This window comes from Juglans regia, chromosome 13 (genome assembly GCF_001411555.2).
Source record: "Juglans regia cultivar Chandler chromosome 13, Walnut 2.0, whole genome shotgun sequence".
NCBI lineage: Eukaryota > Viridiplantae > Streptophyta > Magnoliopsida > Fagales > Juglandaceae > Juglans > Juglans regia.
In genome coordinates, this window is record NC_049913.1 from 7,816,377 (window position 1) to 7,833,006 (window position 16,630).

General features: G+C 36.2%; 2 protein-coding genes across 3 annotated transcripts; one reads left to right on the plus strand and one right to left on the minus strand.

Moving 5' to 3' along the window:
* Positions 1 to 1,530: 1,530 nt before the first annotated feature.
* On the plus strand, positions 1,531 to 4,676 carry LOC108997409 (glyceraldehyde-3-phosphate dehydrogenase A, chloroplastic). The gene is made up of 5 exons (XM_018973670.2): positions 1,531 to 1,747; positions 1,852 to 1,968; positions 2,547 to 2,851; positions 2,978 to 3,222; positions 4,017 to 4,676. The coding sequence occupies exons 1-5, from the start codon at positions 1,706 to 1,708 to the stop codon at positions 4,517 to 4,519; spliced, it is 1,212 nt and encodes a 403-aa protein (XP_018829215.1). The 5' UTR covers positions 1,531 to 1,705; the 3' UTR covers positions 4,520 to 4,676.
* Positions 4,677 to 9,146: 4,470 nt separating this feature from the next.
* Positions 9,147 to 11,929, minus strand: LOC108997488 (xyloglucan endotransglucosylase/hydrolase protein A-like). Of its 2 annotated transcripts, none has more exons than XM_018973812.2 (5): positions 11,838 to 11,929; positions 11,515 to 11,705; positions 11,294 to 11,394; positions 10,807 to 11,000; positions 9,147 to 9,765 (listed from the first exon to the last, which is right to left on the minus strand). In XM_018973812.2, exons 2-5 carry the CDS (start codon positions 11,699 to 11,701, stop codon positions 9,366 to 9,368), a joined length of 882 nt encoding a protein of 293 aa, XP_018829357.1. In that variant the 5' UTR covers positions 11,702 to 11,705; positions 11,838 to 11,929; the 3' UTR covers positions 9,147 to 9,365. The 2 variants fall into 2 exon arrangements, with proteins under 2 accessions (XP_018829357.1, XP_018829356.1); XM_018973811.2 differs by having other exon boundaries at positions 11,812 to 11,922.
* Positions 11,930 to 16,630: the final 4,701 nt, after the last annotated feature.

Consider the following 16,630-nt stretch of genomic DNA (forward strand, 5'->3'; position numbering starts at 1 on the left):
AGACCTTTCTGCTCTACTGGTATAATATGCACGGCATTTGCAACATTCCTTTCTTGTAATGAGTGAAAGGCAGCTTTTGTCCTTAATCACATGCGAAGCTGTTTGTGATGTTCTACCCTTGTTTCTAGAATAACAATCTGGTAAGTAACAGTTGCATTAGTACATGAAACACGAGCAATAGACAAAAGTTGCATCTTTTTTCCCGGTTGCATGATCTTCAACAAGAAGATGATCAGAGGAAACGAAAAGAAAGGATATTTACCACTTTTACACGATAGCTCAAGAACATTAACAATGTGGGCTCCAATTAATAATAAATAGTACAAGAGGTAGGTTAACATCTTCCATTTCTGCACTTTAAAGGGTGCCTCATCATGTTATGAAGTTCACCGTATGATCTACTAGCTCAACTTCTCCATTTCATCCCTTTACTTACATTTCAGCCTTCAGGGTGCTGATCTGCGTGCATGCAGTACCAACGGGAACGATCAGCACATGCAAGCACCTTCCCCGCTTTCACTTATGCATCTTTAATTAATTAATTGAGGATCAGAAACATGTATCTCAATCATCTTACTTTAATTGATTCTCACTACATAGCTCGGTCCTCTTGTACATAAAAGTTTCTCTGCAATTTCACCTGTCCCAAATATCTTTTATAATAAATAAATAAATAAATAATGTTGAGTATAATATCTTTTCTTAGAGCATATGATTGTAGGATGACCATCTCACCAACCATTATCAACAAAGGAAAAAAAACATTGCAGTATACATTTTTTTTTTTCATTTATTCGATTGCTGAATTGCTGGTGCTGGCCCATACACGGAGACGACCGACTCCTCATTAGTCCCGGTTCGCTCTTTTTGGGGCCTACGGCTCCGGAAGGACCCGACCACGTAGCCACTCACAATTTCGGGCCTTTGGAGTTACACCAAACCCAGAAAGCCCACAAGGCCTCAAGGGACGTGTACGGACATAGAAGAAAGGCGCCCCCGATTAAGCCCTCAATATATTTGTAATATGAATAATGTTAATATGCCTCTTTATTTTGACGGTTCATATATTTATTTCTTTTTTATTATTTTTTAATGATTAAGGATTTGAATATTAATGTATTGGCATTTTTTTAAAATATGTTAAAAAAATTTTGAAATAAAAGGCAAAAAAAAAAGTGCAAATTCACAGGGCACAGTGGATAGGCGGCAAAGTAGCATCACTCTTTATAGTATTCAATCAATATCTTGATCTTTCATTATAAAATCATAAAATTAAAATTGGAGAAAAATTATATTTGCAAGTGATCACATCCTTCACATCGCTAACATATCAAAACTTGATTCATAACAATAATCAAATCCATGAATAAGGTTTGTCTTTTTCTCCCAATTACAACTGATTGTGAACGGGTTCGGCTCATAGCATAAAGCCCAATTACTCCATTACCTAAACTGGGCTCAAATTTCGGCCCGGAACCCAGAAAATCAATGGCATTGGTAAAAGAGAGATAAGAATGCAGGTTCATGGACGATGTGGAAGAAATAACATGCTACGGAACCACAGCCATAAGTTGAACGAGAGGCTATCAAGAATCTCATCCTCTCCATATTATCTAACCCTCCACCTCCCTTTCTTGAACTCACATTGGCCACTTGAGTTGCTACGGCAGCTGCAACTGTTGCTGAGGTTGTAAAGTAAACAACCATGGCTTCTGCTACTCTCTCCGTGCCTAAGCCATCTCTCAAGGTCTCTTCTTTAAATACCCATTCGTCTCTTCTACATTTAGCTTCCTTTGTCTTATTTTGTTATTTTGACGCCCACTGACGTGATAGATTAGTTTCTGTGTTCAGGTCACGGGTCAGGGGTTCTCCGAATTCGCTGGCCTTCGCAGTTCGGTAGCTTCTCTTCCCTTTGCTCGGAAAACCTCGGAAGACTTGCTCTCTGTTATTGCCTTCCAGACCTCTGCTGTGAGTTTGAATTGAACTCCTCCCCAGGGATCCCTTATGTAGGACTACTACATACTCGACGTAGTTTGAGCTTCTTACTTGCTGTATGAATCAATGAATCATAATGCAATCTCAAAACCCAAGACTCGATAGGAAACATGTTTGATTTATCTGACACTTCATAATGCGTGCATGGATTGTTCTTCAATTGAATCATAACAAATACAAACTTTTACGACCAACTGTCTCCACTAGTATGATAATTTGGACAACCAGGACAAGGATCGATTTGGGTGATCAATCTGCTTTCTGCAGAGTATGATTGATGTGGTTTAAATATGAATAATTTGATTGATCATTATCGTTGTCTTTGGTTCTGGATCAACTTCAGATGGTAGGCAACTGAAAATGTCGTTTCAGATAAATGGGTTAGGCGACATAAGAAATCTTCGTAAAAGAAATTTGGGTGCCATTTTGGATTTCGAGATTTCATGGTACATTTAGGAATATAAATGCCTTAATTAATTTAATTAACTCTAGGCGACCTAGCTAGTAGTCAGAATCGGATTTTCTCAACGTTTTATTGGGCAATGTTGTAGGTCGGCAGGAACGGTGGTTACAGGAAGGGTGTGGTGGAGGCCAAACTGAAGGTAGCGATCAATGGGTTTGGGAGAATCGGAAGGAACTTCTTGAGATGTTGGCATGGCAGGAAGGACTCCCCGCTGGACGTCATTGCCATCAACGACACTGGCGGTGTCAAGCAAGCTTCCCATCTTCTCAAGTACGACTCCACCCTCGGTATCTTCGAGGCTGACGTGAAGCCCGTAGGCGATGCTGCCATCTCAGTTGATGGGAAGGTCATCAAAGTTGTCTCCAGCCGCAACCCCGTCAACCTTCCCTGGAAGTAGGTTCATTTTTTTTTTCTTAGCTTCTGAATGGCTCAAAAACAAAACATTTTCCTCTATTCTATTCTGGGTAGGGAGGAGTGGTACGTAAATGGAGTAGTAACCAAAGAGGGTGGTTTTTGCAGGGACTTGGAGATAGACCTGGTGATAGAAGGGACAGGAGTGTTTGTGGACAGGGATGGCGCGGGAAAGCACATAGAGGCAGGGGCGAAGAAGGTGCTCATCACTGCTCCTGGGAAAGGTGATATACCAACATACGTGGTCGGCGTTAATGCCGACGCTTACAACCCAGACGAGCCCATCATCAGCAATGCCTCTTGTACCACTAATTGCCTTGCCCCCTTTGTCAAGGTCCTCGACCAGAAATTCGGTAACTTTCTTCTCAGTACTTCTCCTTTCTCTGCATCTCGCCTTTCTCATTTTTATAACTATATCTATATGGCTGAGAACGATTCCTCAATATTTTGGTTGCCAGAACTACTGCTCAAGAGCATGCGGTTGCTTCCACAGTTTTCACTGCTTAAACCTTCAGCTCTGTTAAGACCCTTTCTCTGCCTCATGAATGCGATAGTTTGTCCAATTCGCATTCATGATCGCAGTATTTTCTTTCACTTGTATTGACTAAGTAACAAGTCTTCCCTAATAATCGCCCTAAAATGTCATTTGCATGCTCGCCAATTGGCCTCGCAGTTTTCTCAATCTTTCGAGAATCACCTCTTCGCTGTCCACTAGCCTTGTTATTGGCATCTTTGCGGCCTTGGAATCGAGCCTCCTCCCTAACTCCCCAACGCCATATTTTGATGGCTTTCTTTACTGTGAGGAATAAGAAAATTATCTGTTTTTTTAACCAGTCATTGAGAATGCTACTGAGAGCATGTTGTTCTGTTGTGTATATGATATTTTATCTACTTCTCTGCTTTCTTGGCTTGAGCTTGAGAACCAGTTGCAATGGTTGCGCATTTATTAAAGATGTGTTTAGAGTTGACTATAATTAATTGATTCGTTTAGCTCTTTTTTCTGGCAAACATTGTGCTTGAAGAAGAAGTTTTCCCTTCGGTTATCTCATCAAACTTTAAGTCTTGAATATTCATCACTACTTCCAAATCCTCTAGCGTGGTTGTAAGGCATGTCCATTATGTTGATACAATTATTATAATATGTTAGGCATCATTAAGGGTACTATGACGACCACCCACTCATACACTGGAGACCAGAGGCTTCTTGATGCAAGCCACCGCGACCTTCGCCGAGCACGAGCTGCTGCTCTCAACATAGTCCCAACTTCCACAGGTGCTGCAAAAGCTGTGGCCCTTGTTCTTCCTAGCCTGAAAGGGAAGCTGAATGGCATTGCTCTCCGTGTGCCCACACCTAATGTCTCAGTTGTGGACCTTGTTGTTCAAGTGTCAAAGAAGACATTTGCAGAGGAGGTAAATGCAGCTTTCAGGGATACTGCTGAAAACGAACTCAAGGGTATCCTATCAGTGTGTGATGAGCCTCTTGTCTCGGTGGACTTTAGGTGCAGTGACGTGTCATCAACTGTTGACTCTTCACTAACTATGGTTATGGGAGATGACATGGTTAAGGTGATTGCTTGGTATGACAATGAATGGGGTTATTCACAGAGGGTAGTTGATCTTGCTGATATTGTTGCCAACAACTGGAAGTGACCTCCACTTTCATGCTGTTTATGAACTTCTCTCCCAGTTTTCTTGTAGATTTCTGATTTTGAAGATATGTAATCAGTTGTGATCGAACCTTTTGCCTTTTTTTTTTTCGATGAGTATTATTTTTATTCAAAACAAGCAATCCCACTATTCAAAATTAGCATAATAATCTTGCTTTTATACTTTAATGATATGAACACAAATGCTAGAATGTTTGCTTCATCTATAATGCCAGAAAATTTGCACCAAGTCTTTGTTGATTCCGTACGACACTAAAAAATGAAAAGGAGAACAAATTTTCTTAAAATAATTATTCAAACTCCATCTAGTGGCTCAGTACAAACAATAATGAAGGCCTAGAGTTGCTGATATTTTTTAAGAATAGGACGGAATCCCAATTGTATTGATTATTATCAGAAAATAACTGATATGCTATAATCGGTAGATAAATTGAATCAAAGTTGAAATAATTGTGGCAATAAAGCCTGATACTGTGACGATCTCAAAAGGGCAATTTAAATCTAAACGGCAATCAAATAAATCTATGACATGAATGTATGAGGGAAATCTTATTATTATTCTAAATAAAAAAAATAACAAAGATTTGGTAGAATCTAAAAAATGAGAAGAAAACATCAAAATTTGGAGGCCTGCCTTGTATGATTTCGACGCTTGGTCAAGGCTTCTGCAAGCCCTGTCTGATTAGGTGGATTCGATTGGGCCAAATAGCTCAACCTTATCACACAAAGTCATCCAATGATTTATAGAGAGAGATGGATCCGTATTTGTTTAGGTTGGATTAGAATTTCTGTTCTACAAAAATCTAAGATATATTGGTCAATTTTGTTTTTAAAGCCTTGAACAGATATAGCTTTCATCCCCCGTTTGAAATTCAATAGGAATTGCTATCAACTCTGAAAAGCCCGTGAAAACTAGTTTCTGATGCTAACACTGAAAATCTATGAAACTATATATGCATGTCTTCTTCTTCTTCTCCTCCTCCTCCGTCCTCCGTCCTCCTCCTCTTTTTCAGGTAAATTCCCTTAATTTAATATAGATAATCTGTTTGGTTTCAAGTTCTGGATTCTACCATGTTTATTCATCTGGAGCTTGAAAGATGATAGAAAAACAAGACTCAGGAAAACAAAACATTTTAAGAGATTTATAGCATTATCATTGATTTCATCAAAGTCATTTTCAAAATTTGACGAAAAGTATATATTTTCTTTAAATCCAAAACCTCTCTAATCATAGGCCCATAACCCCACATTAGATTAGTTAAAAAAATAATATTTATATTATTTTTTTAATAATAATATTTTTTATTAAAACTAAACACAAAAATAAAATTCTCGCAACACATCAACAGCAATTACATTTGCCCATCAACAACAACAATAATATTTCTGGCTCCTCGTTCCAGAACAAAGCAAATCAAAATCAGGACATATTTCTCGCATATTTATTGCTCACATATTTCTCGCTCATCGTTCCAGGACAAAGCAATTACAATAATATTTCTTACATCAACATCAACAACAATTACAGCAACCCATCAACAGCAACAAAACTGAACACAAAAATTACAAAATTGAAACTTGCCCATTCTTCCAGGACAAAGTAGCCACCCATCAACAACCCAAAACCTCCCTTGCTATTGTTTTCATCATATCATAATTTCAAAAGAATATCATCCATTTCAAAAAATAAAATGAGATCTCATAGTTGGCGCCCAGCCACATATTTCTTCCTTCACATGTAGTTGGGCAGCCACTAAAATCAGATTAACTGCAAATCTTGCTGCATGGCATTCATGCCAACAAGATCCTTGCTCATCATCTCCGCCTCCCACTTTCTTGTATCAAGTTCTAATTGTGCTTCTTTATTGCGATCTGCCTTCATGTATGCTCTTCTCTCTACCATGCACAACCATCTATCCTCGATCATTTGACCTAACATCATATTGATCTCAACATCACGTGATTCTCAGGCCTTCCACTTCCTCAAGTTTTATTTCTCAGCATTTTTTCCTCTAGGCCTCTCAGCAAAAACCTCCGCGTTCTCCTCCTCAACGTCTTCGGCAACTTTACTTGACTGCTCATTGACTAGGCGTCTTTAGTGTGGCCTTCTTCTCATATTCAGTGTCATCATGTGTTGCTATCATTTATGTTGGTGTCTCACAGTGCTCCATTGTGAAGTTCATCTTCTCTATCTCTTTATACATAAATTTTACTTCTTCAATCTGAAAAGGTGAAGGAATATTATTAGAAAATAAATCTTTCATACATAATTACTCAATATACTAATAGTCACTTTTTTAATTATTAAAAAAATTAAAAAAATAAATAAATATATGAGCGGTCAAAACAAGGGATAAATTAAAAAGATATTGTAATATTATTCTATTATAAAACCCTGTCTTGCTCGGTCGCATCACTTGGGTGCAATTATTGTACCTATGCTAAAAATGGAAAGAACGGTGGGAGAGGGAGTGTTCAGTGAGGGAAGAGAGAAATTGAGAGAGAGAAGGAAGAGAGAAAGCTAAAAGAAGAGGAAACTCAAGAGAAGTCGAGGAAAGAGAGAAATGGGGTGTTCGGCAAGAAAGGAAGGGGGATAAAGTAAAAAAGCATTCAAAGAAAATAAAAATCGTAAGAAATGAAAATTGAAAAGTACAATTAATTTTTATAATAAAATATTATTTTTAAAAATAAATAATATATCTTCAAATTTAAAAACTTACCTTTTTTTTTTTTAGGCAAGTTTCATTGATGAAAAAGTAGATGTTACAAAATTCTGATAGTAATTAGACAAATAATTAATTATACAAATAAAGGAGGGTCATTTCCACTATGAAAGTTCAGGAGACATTGTGAAATTGAAATGAGGGGAATGCTTCCAAATTTGAGTTTGGATGCTACCCATTGCGCCAAGTTATGTGCACATCGATTCTGAGATCGATGAATTTTTTTCACCTTCCAGTCTTCAAAACTGCATAAGCTGTAGTGAATATCCCTTGTTATAGCTAGCATTGTCCAGTTTGAGGTTGTATTTGGGTTAGAAATAGCTTGTACAACCTGTTTTGAATCTCCTTCTATCACAATCTTTTTTATGCCCCTGATTGCAGCCTGTTGAATTGCCATAAGAGCCGCAGAGGCCTCTCCTATGTTTGGGTTGGTGCTGTGGATGTAACCTGTCTGAACAAATATTGGGATTCCACTTTCTAATCTGCATATTGAAGCTATGTAGCTTCCTTGATCTCTAACTGCTACATCAAATGTCAGTGAATGGTAACCTTCCGGTGGAGTTTGTCATTTCAGTTCCTTTTGTAGTTCTTCTGTGATCCAGGCTTTACTATGTTCCTTGTGGAGTTTTGTGACTCGGGAAACAAACCACTCAAGAGTTGGGCATTGAGTGTTGTGGATAACTTGGTTTCTGAGAAACCAAATATTATCCATTGCAAGAGTTGCAAAGATTTGGAATGAATGGATTTCCTATTTTGAGATTTTTATGAGATGGGCTGGATTAAGAATTATTTGGATCAAATTAGAGATTAGTTGACTGGCAAAGGTGGAGATGTTAATTAGCCATTGGGATTGCCTCCATAAGATTCTTGAAAATTGACATTTAAGGAAGAGGTGGCTGATATTTTCTTCTTCTGTCTTACAGAGGGGGCAAAGAATCTGATCTCCTTGTATGGTGGGAATAACTCTCTTGATGACTGCTTTGGTGGGTAGAATATTATGCATTATTTTCCAGAGTAAGAGTTTTAGCCTGTCTTGCATTTTAAGTTTCCAAAACTTTTTTCAAATTTCAGAGTTTGGGCTTTCTGGTGAGAAATTTTGAGTGTTTGTTATGATGGCATAGGCTGATTTAACAGAGAAATTGCTACTGTTATGAAGTCATTTTATCTTATCTTCTCTGTTGATGTGATCATTAGTGGAGAGAGGAATTTTCAAGATGCCATTAACAGTTTCTGTGTTGAAGAGGACTTGAAGTAGCAATGTGTTCCATCTTCTTGGTTCTTCCAAAATGAGTTCTAAAACTTTTCATATTTTGGTCTATGTTGGTGTTGGTTGGATTTGGTTGTGATTTAAGAGATGGTAAAATATGAATCCTAGGATCTGACCATGCTTTAGTTGAGACACCATTGTTGACCTAGACACAAATTCTATTTTGTATAGAGTTTTTTTGTTTCAAAATGTTTTTCCAAAATCATGAATCTGATGATTTTGCTGTGACTTCAAAATAGTAGTATTTTGAAAGTATTTTACGGTTAGAATGTTTTTCCTGACACTGTTTGTCTCATTTATGATGTGCCAAGCAAATTTGATGATGAGTGCTTTGTTAAAATTAATGTTACTCATATTTCAAGCTTTTATTTTTTGAATGAGTCAATATAAATCATTTTATTAGATTTTTTCAAATTATGAAGAAGCATCGATGCCAGTGCTGTTATTAAAGCACATGCAAACTTGCATGGACCACTTCCTCGTGCATCTATAATTGCATCACGCAAAAGCATTAAAAAACCTAAATGGCCAAGCATGCGAATACCCGAATCTTTTATATGGGGATCTTCATCGAAGTAGTTCACTATAAAATATAAATAGACGATAAAAACTCACTGGGATATAGTCCACATGCAAGCTGGACAACATAAATCTTGACAGTAGTTTACACAGATTACACAAACACCCATTTAAATATCAGAAACCCAGGTGATAATAAACCACAGTGGATCGAACATTCATGGAAAATAACGAATGAGAAAGAGATATCCCCCCATAACTTAATATGGTAAATAAAACAAATGGTAGTAGTAGCAGTAGTATCAGGCTTCAGGAATCAATCATATATCTCTGTCTCGCTTGCACTCTGGTGAGATAGAAGGGTATCTGACTCTGTCAGTGCAGTAGTTGTAAATGGTGTATTTGGTACGGACCCACTGCAGGCGTCCGTATTGATAAGCGTCAAGGTCTTGGAACTCCTTCTGATCCCACCATCTTTTGCCCTGAGTGGCGCAGAACTTAGCCTCCACCGACGCCTCGCAGCCGTCGATGTGGAAGCTCTTGTAGGCGGCGATGAAGGGTGCCTTGGACCAGTCTGTCTTCTCGAGGCCGCCCCTTGTAGCCCAGTCATCGGCGTTCCAGAGGCTGGAGTAGATCTTCATGGGTTGGTTGAATGGGAATCTCAGTCCCAAATCTTTGCAGTTCTTGAACACCCTTATGGGTACGTCGTCCACAAAGAACCTGACACATTGAAAAAGTACAGCATTATCTCTTCCATTCCCCAATGTCCACATGCCGACAAATCAGTGTTTCTACTTTTTAAAAAAGGTACTGAATCTCTCCCGATTCTCATCATTGATTTCAAAAGGCTTCTGTCGGCTTCTACGGTTTACAAAGTAAGGCCCCATGATGAAACCAATCCTCGTTCCTGGTGACCAGAGTTGACACTAATGGACACACCGACTTCATTAGTCGTTGCTTTGTTTGATTTATGTTCCTGTTTGGTCGGAAAATCCTGTTTACATACGTGACAACCGTATGTCCCATGATTGCGGCCAACTATTGGATGTTGATGGATATGAATTACAGTAAAGAAAATTCATTATAACAGTATATATTTTAAATTCAGTTCGTTTTAATGGATTGTTCTTAATACGTGATATGACGTCAGATTATATGTATAAAATACATACTTTTAATAATCTTTTCTATCTATATTTATTATAGAAGATATCATCTATTCATCACGGTTTAGAGTTTTGAAAGAATCTGTGAGACTGGATTCAAAAAAAGAATGAAAGAATCTCTAGTCAAGGTATTTTTTTTTTTTCCTCTTCAAGAAATATTCAAGGTAGTAGAGGGTCATCATAAATTTCATCTGATAATTTGTTGATCATCGGTTATAGCCCCATGAAAAATAATTATAGGTTAATTAACGATTTTGGGTAAGAAGAATCTATTTAGATCAAGTCATTAATATCAACAACTAAACTGGAAACCACCCCACTAGTCACTAATGTAGAGCCAGGAATGTTAAGGAAAATCTACTCCAAAGAGCGCAAGCAAAAATAATCATCTGTTATGTCAAACAATGAACTAGATTCTCAAGAAAGTGGCAGCAGTTTGAGATTGAGACTTAAGAAAATTTGTTCAGTCCTATTCTTCTCCCCTTTTTATGAACACTTAGATACGAGAATCATAAACTAAAAACCTGATTAGGTATTTTCCAAACCAAATGCAGAAAGAGATAAAAGGAAGAAATAAATAAAAAGAGGAACTTACACAATCTGATACAGATTCCAGAGAACGGAGTAGGAGTGGTAAGCTTGGGTTGGGTCAAACCAAAGATAAATCCTCTGTTCTCTGTCGCCCTTCCCTCCTGTGAAGACATTTGTCTGTAAAATGTAAGGCTGCCCCGTCCTGTTACCTAAGAACTCGAAGTCTATTTCATCATGCTCCGAGTTTTGAGATGATAGCTGTAGCATAAACATTAACAGATCAGTGCTGTACCAAAACAGGATTTGGGGACATTTGAGAAGAAAAGCCCAAAGGAGCGTAAAAATCTCGGATTTTTGTAAATCAAGCGGACTCGAGTAAAATCCCACCTAAACTGGGGTCGTTGGCCACAAGTACTACGTTTTTGCGACCACTGAAATTTCTTTTCTTTTTTTTTTTCCTACCGGATAAACTTCCCAAGACAATTGATACGATAACACTATAACCGAAGTGTATTGAAAGATGAGAAACAAATGAGATGAGAATCACTCACATAGAAGGCAGTAACTGTTCCGGCAGAATCCCCAGGAACCAACTTGATTTGCATACTGAAGTGGCCGAACAAGTACGAACCCTTGGATTGGAAACCAGTACCTTTTAAGAATCAAACATGTGTTGGAGGAAAATATGAGCGACAGGAGCTTAAGATGAGACATGTACAAGCATTTATTCTATGAGCAGATGGCATTAGTCTACTTCTCTAACTCTTAGTACCTGTATATTTGTCAAGATGGAGCTGAATCTCAGAGCCTCCATTGAAGTACTTAATGTGATCAAAAGCCCATGTGGGCACGTAGTTTCTACCAAATGGCACATCAACAGGCTTCCTCGGAGGAGCTCCCATGGTTCCGGGGACAATAAATAAGAAACCCAGTAACAGAGTCCACACATAAGAACCCATTTTTCTACGAACAAAAAAAACCAAACAAAACTGAGCTAATTACTTCATTAAAAAAAAAAAGCATACTGAGATATCTCTAATAACAAAATAAGCGAGTGAACAAATGAGACCGTGTATCCTTCTTCTGAAGCATTACCCAGCGAGAGAGAGAAAGAGGAAGAGAGAGATAGAGGTAGGTCTTCGAGGATGTGATGAGAAAAAGTGGTGGAGGGGAAGCCCTTTTTGTAGACTCTCGATTTATCTGATATACTGTGTTTGATGGGTCCTCTTGGACAACATTACTAACCCATGAACAATGAAATAATCCTTTATTATTATAATAATAATAACAATAATGATGATGATAATAATGATGTTGATAGAGCTTTTTATCAATGGCGGTGGTGAGTAGTGCAGGCTTTCTAGTTACTTCCTTTCTTTTCCTTTTTAATTTTGTTAATCTGAGCTGAGGGGTTCTAGTGTTACAAACTCTGTTTTTCTCTAGGCACGTAAAAAATTTTGACAAATCGAGGAGGGTGCAGTCTCTCTCAGTTAAGGTCATGGTCACATGAGAGCGTCGGCCATCACCCTTTGTTTAGTTGCTTATGCCCGGTGCCCCCACCCGTTCCTCCTTTAAAGATCTGCACTTTCTTTTACCTTTTGTCTTTTTATGTACGTGTTTGTGTCTCTGTTTTTCTCTTTCAGCACAGCTCACGGGTATGGCAAAAAAAGGCATTTTCCCCACATTCAAAGAAACAGGCATTCTACAATATCACTTGTCATCCATTCCATACAAACCGATCAAAATAGTAAAAACAATTAGTTCTACTGTTTGAGTACAAAGACTCGATTGCAATCAGTCCAAGATGGGTATCATTTCTTCTTTAGTTCTGAATTACAAAATAAATTGATAAGCCATGGTGATGCACAACTACCCACCAGCCACTCTTTACATTACCCATAAATTTAGTTGGAAATAGTCATTTATGGTTCAAAAAATAAATATAATAAATAATTTAATTTTTTTAAATTTTAAAATAATAATAATAATATTAAAAAATAATATTTTAATAATATTTTATCATCCTACTCAATTAACTCATTCCAACATTTAAACATAATTTTAAATGTGTTGAATTTGAGATGTACGTGCAATTTTAATAAATTTTAAATAAATTAACTTTTACTTATATAATTATATTTGAGTTTTCTCTCTCTATATATATATATATATAAAGGATAATATACAAAAATATTAGAGAAAATCTACGTGGATTGATGTGCACAGGTCGATTGTATTGACCAATAATCAATAGAGATCAAAAAGTTTATCTACAAAGAATCAGAGTGTTTAAAAAGTATTTTATCATCTTAATTTTTATTATTTTATGATGTAATATTAAATAATTAAAGTTATTTATTATATTTTATTTATAAATTTATTATTTAATATATTATGAGATAAATAATAAAAGAATAATAAAAATTGAGAAGAAGAATAAATTTTTTGGTATTCATGAGAGTAGGTAGTAAGGTGGGGTCCTGACTCCTGAGAACATTAAACATGTGGCTGGTCTGCAACGTGCATACCAACAGTGTAAACCTGAGCACATGCCCCAATCTGCATAAAACCATTGGAAATCTTAAGCTCGTATACCGTATCTGAGAGAGAGAGACACACACACTCACACACAAAGAAAAAAGAGAGCAATGGTCCATTCATTCTGGTAGATGTGAATAATTGTGATGGGATATCGTCATTAGGAGGGTTTGCTTTGCTAGCTAAGAGAAGCTAAGCTAGTTGCTAACTGCTTCTGAACTGGCCACGTGTCCTGTGTTCCAGTTCCAGCTCTATCCAACCTGCCCATTTCTCTTATATTCCACAGCTCTAGATTCTTGGCAGATTTTTATTCTTCGCCAACCATCTCTCTCTCTCTCTCTCATTTTTGTCATTTTCCATTGATTAATTTTTCCACTGTTCCCTGGTTACCGACTCTCTCTGATGATATTAATTGTAATATTTTTTTCAAGTTCATGATAAACCCATTTTGTGGGATGTTTCAAAAGTAAAACCATTTCTAAAGTTGAAACCATCTTGTCAAGCATATTTAGTTAGGAGGACATATATAAGACTGCCCACCAAAGATGTCTAAGGGTTGAAAGCTCATTATTTGCAAATTAGTGGCAACATAAAGAAATTATTGCCTCTCCCACCAGCTTCTGAACCAGCAAAAACATGTGGCATTAATGTCATGACAAGTTTCAAAAGGTAATTTGTGCATAAGATTAGGCTAAAATCATCTACCAAGGGGGCCCTTCCCTTCCCTTCCCGGAGATTTTTGTTATTAGCTGTCAAATTTGTGAACCTGTCCCAAAATGATCATTTTCATATCAGGATTGGGGTTATTCTCATTGCTTACATGCATCTGCTGCTGCTGCTGCTAGCTGTGTCAGTCATTGGATGGCAGTCTGGGGTCAGGGTTTCAAATCTGAAAATCAATCCAAATCCATTGCATACGGCCGAGGCTTTGAATGCTACATCTGGAGTAGATGTACAGTACGCATAATGGCTTTTCTTTTCCCAGCTTTCAAAGAGACTAAAGCCCAAATCAAAGGAGCGTCTGCTTCGGTTTTGGGCATATTCCCAAAAGGCCAAAATCCAAACATACATGTCTGGCTTTTAGTGAATTGGCCATTTCTCGAGAGGTCACACTTGGTTATTCCACACGTAAGCACCGTCCAGAATTAGGCTTTGAAATGTGTATATTAACGTTGAAGAGAAAATGATAGAATTTGTTAAAAACAAAGAATGTCATTCCAAATACTATAATACTTCCAAAGATGACATTTTCATTTTGAATTAAAAAATCAATTAACAAGTATAGCTAAGTCAAATTCAAATATCACTTTCGAAACACCTAATTGTAGACAATATAATAAACCTTATCTTAGAGCCATTAGCTTTGCATATGTATTACTGCATATGCATGTTTTTATTTAAAATACAATTACAACTTCGTTTTGATACTTTTATTATACTTTTTCTTTCACATCATACTACTTATGTTTTCTTTCTAGACTATAATTTTATGTTGGTTCTATTATTAATTTTTAATCTCTTTAAGAACTCTCTCTGGTGTTTATATTATAAATAATGCTACTATATTCGTCTTATTTTACTCTCTCATTTTGATCGTTTATGCATTGTTTTATTTTTTTATTTTACTTACTGATTAAAAAAGTGAGTATTAATTTGTAGGTGTATTTTTTTAATTTTTTAAATATGTTAAAAAATATAAATAAAAAATGAAATTTGTACTAGTGGGTACAACTAGCACTATCCTTATTTTATTATTTGAAAATTTGTCAGTTTTTTTTTTCCTTTCCCCCTTATTATTGTAAATAATTACTCTTTTCTACTTCCTAATTTTCTTCAAATCATAATCTAATCTGATATGTACATAATTAGGTGGATTGAAAATTAACTTATATGTGATATGGTGAAGAAAAACTATATTTTCAAACGGATAGTAAAATTACTTATGGCAAAATTTGATTTAAAAGATAAATTTTAAAATTTGAATCTTACAAACTAAATATTAGCATTTGAGTTATGTGAATAGTATACTTCACATACCGACTCAATAATAGAATAATTATATTGTTAATCTTATCGTTCCAATTATATGAATGAAATTTGTTCCATGTCTAACTTTAATGATTTATGTTGGGTGAGTTTAGGCTGTTCATTAATTTAAATTAACAAAACTGCTGGGTACAATTGGCACATACAAATGTGGGGTGACTGGCTAGCCTACGTGGAAGTGAAAAAAATAAAAAAAGTAAAATGAACTTAAAAAGCAAAGAAAGAAAAAAGTGAGAAGGCAAAAAACTAAGTTTTTCTTCTTCAAGTTCTAGCAAACCATAGCAAGAGGGCATTCCCCCATAGCTGATTCTCAAGCAACTAGCTTCTTCTGAAGGCCTACGTGAGAGTGGATAAAAAAGGGCCTTTATTTTCTTCTTTGATAGCTGGTCATTAGGCGATTCCTCATATTTCTCCCATCTCTTAACAACGGCATAAAGCTGAGGCCTTTGAGCGGGATTTGGCTCAAGATAGAACAAGAGAATTCTTGAGGGAGCTACCTATCAAAACAAATGAACTTGGTATATTGAAGCATTTCTCTACCAAGAAAAAAAAATTCATCTCTTAGATTTCATCACTAAAATATTTTTTTCAAACCCATATTCAGATTTTTGCCAAACACATTTACTAGATTCTTCCCGAACTCATTTTCAATGTATTTCTATTGTTTCTTTTTTTATCTTTCTAGATAAATCACTGTTCGTTGATGATGGCCCGTTGTGAGTGCAATGGGAAGGAGGCCACCAGAGCCCCTTCTGTCTTCGAGAGAACAAAAACGATGTCTTCGCATTTGCCACGTTAGACGCGATGCCGTAGGGGTTTCCCAGGACGGTTGCAAGTAGCATTTTTCTGCTTCAGTTGAATATCTTTTACACTTTTATAAAGAACAATGCTAGAGTCATCGCTTGGGGCTCCCGTTGGCTCTAGCATGTGTTTTTCATGTATTTTTTTAAAGTTATTTTTTACATATATTTTTTTAACATTTTTCAATATTTTTTAAAAATAAAATAAATTTAGAACATCATTAAAAAATACTTCATTAATCAGAAAGTAAAAAAAAAAATCATTAAAAAATATTTCCTTAATCACAAAGTAAAATAAAAAATATTTTTTATGATTTTTTATTTTACTTCATGATTAAGGAATTATTTTTTAATGATATTGTGAATTTTTTTATTTTTTCAAAATATTTAAAATTGTTAATATATATATATATATAAAATAACTACAAAAAACATATAAAAAAACACATACTAGAACCCAGCAGGAGCCCAGCGGTGGTTCTAGCATTATTCTTTGAAAAATTA

Bases quoted from the DNA above. Each gene is read 5' to 3' on its own strand.
- LOC108997409 (XM_018973670.2), top strand. From the start codon at position 1,706: ATGGCTTCTGCTACTCTCTCCGTGCCTAAGCCATCTCTCAAG. The intron at 1,748-1,851 runs GTCTCTTCTTTA...TTCTGTGTTCAG, and splicing joins TGCCTAAGCCATCTCTCAAG to GTCACGGGTCAGGGGTTCTC. The intron at 1,969-2,546 runs GTGAGTTTGAAT...GCAATGTTGTAG, and splicing joins TTGCCTTCCAGACCTCTGCT to GTCGGCAGGAACGGTGGTTA.
- LOC108997488 (XM_018973811.2), bottom strand. From the start codon at position 11,834: ATGCTTCAGAAGAAGGATACACG. The intron at 11,706-11,811 runs GTCTCATTTGTT...TTTTGTTCGTAG, and splicing joins CTTCAGAAGAAGGATACACG to AAAAATGGGTTCTTATGTGT. The intron at 11,395-11,514 runs GTACTAAGAGTT...GATTCTTAAAAG, and splicing joins CCATCTTGACAAATATACAG to GTACTGGTTTCCAATCCAAG.